Consider the following 6,294-nt stretch of genomic DNA (forward strand, 5'->3'; position numbering starts at 1 on the left):
ATATTTCCCTAATTGAATTGTATTAAAATTTCCATAATATGGACTTTTTAGGATGAAAACCTGTTCTTTTTTATTTTTGTTTTGTGGTCCTTTCATTTGCAAACAAGAAGTTGGTAGCTCCAAAGGCAAAATTTCTTGTTCTCGTTGTTTTGATTTCCCATCCAACTTTAGACCCCATTAGGAATTTCACTCGTTGTTTTGATTTCCCATCCAACCTTAGGCCTCATTAGGAATTTCATCCCCATAACATAAAGGACTCTATTTTTCAATACCCCTTTTTTTCTCTCCTCTCTCCTCTTTCTCTTCTATGTTTAAAGTTGTAAATGCTCTAACTCCAAACTGGATGCTTATCGCCAAATTCAAACTCAATGCATTATACCCAAAATAAACAAACCAAATCCATCCCACCTATAACATCCATAGGCTCCAAATGCCTGATTTGACAGAACTTGCAACAATTTTGGAATTAGTTTGGGAAAAGTGGTATATCGGGAATATTTTTATATATAATGTTATTTTGGCCTATAGCTCATTCTCTAATACTGCTTTGCTTTACGGTGTTTGAATAGGATCTTTGGTTACAGGTAAACAAGTGGAACTACTGTTGTGGTATCAGCATCAACTTATGAAGTGCTCCATTTTCACACCCCCAATCTCTTCTGTTGTATTCTTTCTTTTCTTTTAGTAGATTTTATACAATAGATAAACAGAGACTTGATCACTGTCTCATTATATGTACAAACATGCCATTTGTTTCATTCTACAAAACAAAAGTTTCGTCTCAAACTTACTACACGCGGGTATTAGAACAGTAGTTTATAATTGATGTGAAGTTGTTACTTAAATGTGGTTTTGGATTGACTTTTTTTGTTTTTGTTTTTGTTTTTTGATCTTTTTTCCCCCTTCCTTTTTAGTGATTTTTTTAAAAAAAATTTAAAAAATTCACATTTCTACTCAATGAACTAGGATTTTTTTTTATTCTTTTTTGAGTAAATTATAAATATATCCCTCGAGATTTGATTAAAATATGAATTGTTTTTGTAGTTTTGAAAATTATATTTCATCTCCTGATATTTTTAATTTCATAACAAATCACCTTTTTTATTAATAAATTATCAAGTTAATTAACAGTTTTTAATAATAATAAAAATATGTTTCAATTAATAATTTAGGTAATTTTATTATTGTTTAGGAGAGTAATTATGAATTTTGTAATTTTTCAAACCACAGGAAATAATTTATATTTTAAGCAAACCTCAAGATATGTATTTGTAATTTATCTTTTTTTTTTTGTATTTAGTGAATTTTTTATTATTTTTATATAAGAATGTACTTTTTAGATCCTTCATACTTGGCGGATTGAGAAAGTTCTTTAAAAAAAAAAAAAATTACTAACAAATTTTGGGGACAAAAAAATAACTAAAGACATTCAAATCCCAAACCTTGACATGAACCTTCAGCTTTGGTGGAGCTAACATGAGAGACTGGTGCCCATCCTTGAATCAAAGAATCAAGATCCGAACAATAGATTTTGGGTTCTCTTCAACAATTTAACAATCCAAGTGTGGGAAGGAAAGAAGTGTGATCAACCTTGTCAAATTCTTGAGTTCAAAAAATAGAAAAAAAATTCTTTCCAGTTTTCTTCTATTTTTGAAGCACAGACATCCCATTGCTTCTTGTTTTTATTGAGGGCTTCATTTAACATTCTCACCCAAAATATATAAATGCGTCCAAACTTCCAAAATTTCCTCCTCCTTGTTTTATTTTTCGCTTTTTGAAATTTTACTATAACTACTTCAAGTATAAAAAGCAATAGAGTTGGCCTGAGCCAGAGACTCCCGTCTTTTTGCAGGTGGCCAGACTATAATCAAAGATGCAACACAACCACCATGTCTTTTCTATCCTTTTATTGGGAGCAAATTCACAACCCCCATATCTTGAAACGGTAATATACCCTTCTACTACCCCCAAAACAAAGTTGTCATATATCAACTGCTCAAAACTCACTATATAAAGGTTGATGTCAAACAAAAAATGATGAAAAAAAATGTATACTCATTTTTCAAGTATATAACCAAAGGAGGCAACTAACTAATGGGAATCATGGCGGTTTGTGATGCGCATTCACTCTCTGCTCTTACACTTCGCCAGCACTTCAAATTTGTGCCAAGTGTCAGCTCCATCCTAGATCAATGGGTTACGTCAAGCCAAGTACCGGAACAAGTTTGGGTTTCCCTTGTCTCTTTCCAAGTAGTCACGGGTGATCAGATCTTCAATCCGTTTCTTGATTGCCTTGAAGTCGGGCTGCACAAGCACATCAATTAAGCACTATGAGAAACACTATTGTCAGCATTACATTATCTGACCTCCGGCAAAGTTCACTAAAACAAGCCCTTCCCCAACTTTTACCCACCAAAACAAACAAACAATTTGTTCCATAGAGTCTCCTTATTTCATACTCAATTAATTGCTCAACCAACATTAAGATTCAATATGTACATGACTTGGCGGCAGTCAAGGTCAAAAATCCTTTTTTTATGTGTAATTGCTTTGCTATCAGCGCATCTCAGTCTTCCCTCTTTATTTACGAATGAGAACCAAAAAGTATCCAAATATTAAAACGGATACTTGATACATACTTATCCCAAAAAAAATATTTACTTGATGCCCAAAACTTTTCTCTGTGAGCCCATAAAAGTTAAGGAACATCAATGTTTTCATTTTGTGTGGAAAAATGTTTTTAAAATTTCAAAAAATCAATTTAAAAGGTTATCATAAAAAGGGGTGTTTTCATTAAAAAATTGGAAACAATGTCAAATATGTTTTACATATAAGTAGCCATTTTATTCTGTTTTAAGAACATAGAGCAGAAAATGAAAATGACACCAAATGCTAACTTTTTGGTTGTATTTCACATATTTGAGGAATGGCATACCTTGAACATACGGCTTAACTACTCAACACATTCCATCACTAATTGTTGATGACCCAAAACTTTGTGACTCTTCATTATGCGCACAATTGAGGCGTCAATAGCATAACGTTTGTCCTTGTCAACATCTTCAACTACTTTCTTCCGTTCATCCACTGGTGGGAGAGGAATCTGATTGAAATAAATAGAAAGTTTGAATCATCTCAAAAGCTCAGAGAGAGAGAGAGAGAGAGAGGAAACAAGAAATAGCAAGGAGAGAAGATGCATATCTAACCTTGATTCTCCTCATTCTGTTATTAAACTTGGAGTTGAACTCAAAATAGTCATATTGAATAAACAGTTTTAGTGTTTGGTTCCTTATTAAGAATTTTGTACTTTGCGCACGACAAAGACTGGAGCAATCTAACTAAATGATCATCAGCCAAATTTAATTGGGTCTTGATTTCTGAAAAACTCTATCTATTTCCTCCGAGGTTCAGGACTCCTTGATGGCACGACGCTTATCGGCTGAACCAGATCAGATGGAGTTGACTTAATGACTTTATGTCTGACCTTGACTCGTAGGGCATTGTCTTCCACCTTACAGTACTCTTCAACTTTCTTCATCAGTGCCCAGATTGTTTTGGGAGGGCGTCTGGTCAATGAACTGCGGAGTGGACTATCAGGGTGTAATTCCATCTTAAAGGCAGTAATGGCCATGGAATCATTGCAGGCATCATCCACCAAGTTGAAACACTCCTAATAGCGCGCCGAATACTCATTGAGAGTCTCTTTTGGCTTAATTTGCATTGCCTAGAGAGAGTCGGCTTGCTTTGGCTGAACTTCGTTAGTGATGAATCTTGCCTTGAAGGATTTTTGGAGCTGATGAAAGCTTCTTATTGATGCCGGCTTCAGTTTATAGTACCATCTGACGGCCAACGATCCCAGGCTACTTGGAAACATTCGACACATGAGGGCTTCAACATTAGCATGCAACGTTATCGCTTGTTTATAATGACGAATGTGGTCAGTGGGATTTGATTTTCCGTCATATAGGGTGAACGTCAGTGCTTTGAACTTTTTAGGCAGCACAGCCCTTGCAATGCGTCATACGAAAGGGTCGTGCTTGTCTTCTTCATCCGAATCATCACTTCCTTTCCCTCGCCTGTGTCGTACATATGGACTTCCTTCAGATGAACTGGACACATCAACTCGTCCCTTCTTTCTGGGTTCCTGGGATGATGGGTCGGAATCACTACCATTATCATGCTTCCGAAGTCGACGTCGTCAATTATCCTTCTTCTTTTCTGGGGATCGACCCTGGTCATGACGTGCGGCCTATTGGGATTTGGCTAACTCCAGGGCCAATTCCTTACGCAAGTGCTCGTTCTCAGCCATCATATCTTCTAGACGCTGTTCGTTTCGTTTTGCTTGATCCATGATCATCTGCACAGTCTCCTGCACAAAAGTTGAGGGTGAGGTCTGAGCTATTGGGTCGAAGTTCAAGGCCGCGGTGATATTCTCCGGTCCAAGCATGTTTCTTAGAGTAATGTCATCTCTTGGTGTAACATCATTAGCAACTATCAAAGGATCATCTGTCACACCTGCCATGGACACACTTGAGTATTCCCACAGACGGCGCCAATTGTGGTGAAGGTTTGGAATTGCTTTCTGATCTAGGCAAATGCTATTTGATCCTTTGGTTGCTACCTAAAAGAAATGAACACTCCGGTCGGGGGTGCCGGAATTAGCACTCCGACAAGCAAGTCAGTATTCTCTCAAATTTACTTCTATTTCAAGTTATCTAGTTCTCTTTCACATATTTTCCTTCTGGCTGATGTTCCTCCTTTTATAATACTCTTGTAGAGAGAGAGAGAGAGAGAGAGAAATGGCTGACACATCATCCATGTCGTTTCCCATGGTTGGAGGAGATGGTCCTCATAGTTACACCCAGAATTCCTCTTTACAGGTAATTCAATTTCAGCTTCTTGCCCCCATAGCATCTATTAATTTCATCAGTTTTTCTAAATGCACATAAACCAATCATATTAGATATTTTTATACAAGTATGAAACTTTGTTAAAAGGCTGTGTAACATGATTGATTGCTGTATTCTTAGGATGAATTTTTTTTTTTTTTTTATAAATAAAATTCTAATTACAGAATCGTATACAATTCTCTACTTTTTTTTTTATAGGTCTCACAGCTACATGTGAGATAGTCATACAAGAGAGTTGTGTCCAATTTTGTAATTGACTTGCGTTTAAGTAGAAAAACTGTTGCATTTATGATTCAAATCATGATGTCAAAAAGGATGTAAATTTTCACATTTGTTTTGCTGTTGAATCCATTCCAAAACATCAAAATCTATAACTTGAAACACACTTTTCCAGAGAAATGCAGTTGAGAGTGCCAAGTCCTGGATGAATGCTGCAATTGTTGATAACCTGGATGTAAACCAACTCAACCGTGTGTCATCTTCTTCAAACTCCTTCAAAATTGTAGATTTGGACTGTTCTGTCAGTCCCAACACGTTCATCGCGGTGCAGAACATCATCGAATCTGTAAAACTCGTGTGCCAATGTCATGGTCTCGATTCAGAAGCTCTCGAGTTTCAAGTACTCTTCAACAATCATGCTTCCAACGATTTCAACACGCTTTTCAAGTGCCTGTCAAAAGGCAGCCAATACTTTGCAGCTGGAGTACTGGGTTCTTTTCATGGCCGGTTATTCCCCAAGTCCTCTGTCCACCTCACGCACTCCTCTTACTCGCTCCAGTGGCTCTCCAAGGTATTGAATTATTAACTACCAACTCATTTAAAATCTTATTCAGTTAGAAAGATAGATAATTTTGTTGTTTATGTTAACTAATTACATTTAGCACTCTACACTTTTTTTATCAAAAATCTTACTTTGACCCTTTTAACCCTTACACTTCAAATCAAGTTTCATTTTTGGTCCATTTGATGTTAATAAGGTTGACAGAACTTTTCATGTGATCCATATATGACTTTGTTTCTCGTCTCATTATAACCTTTACACTTTCATCAAAATATCACCTCAGTCATTTCGCTTTTAAGTATCGTCAGCTTCATTAACTAGAAATAGACAGAAAGGTATCATCACAACTTGACTAAGAGTGTAAGGAGTTCACTTTGATAATTGAAAGTGAAAAGATCAAATATATTGGTAAAAATGTAAGGATATTAAGTGTAATTAACCCTATTTATATTCTTAATATGTGGCGCCATGCTCTCTTTTATAAATACATGCAAAATTTTAATTATTGAGTAGGCAGTGAGATTCGAACACAAAATCTTACCCTGCTCCAATTTCATGTTGGATCGTTAACCACCAATAACTTTATTATTTGTATTCACAACA

At 35.9% G+C, this 6,294-nt stretch overlaps 1 protein-coding gene across 1 annotated transcript in view; it reads left to right on the forward strand.

Moving 5' to 3' along the window:
• The first annotated feature begins 4,780 nt into the window (after positions 1-4,780).
• The window catches only part of LOC114270871 (putative S-adenosylmethionine-dependent methyltransferase At5g37990), a 2,888-nt gene continuing 1,374 nt past the window's right edge, over positions 4,781-6,294 (forward strand). Inside the window, 2 exon segments of the mRNA XM_082867391.1 lie at positions 4,781-4,880; positions 5,305-5,700. Of these exon segments, the coding sequence (XP_082723517.1) occupies positions 4,800-4,880; positions 5,305-5,700 (477 nt within the window). The 5' untranslated portion in view covers positions 4,781-4,799.

The sequence above is a fragment of the Camellia sinensis genome, chromosome 4 (assembly GCF_055761805.1).
Source record: "Camellia sinensis isolate YWXY chromosome 4, ASM5576180v1, whole genome shotgun sequence".
NCBI classification, from domain to species: Eukaryota; Viridiplantae; Streptophyta; class Magnoliopsida; order Ericales; family Theaceae; genus Camellia; species Camellia sinensis.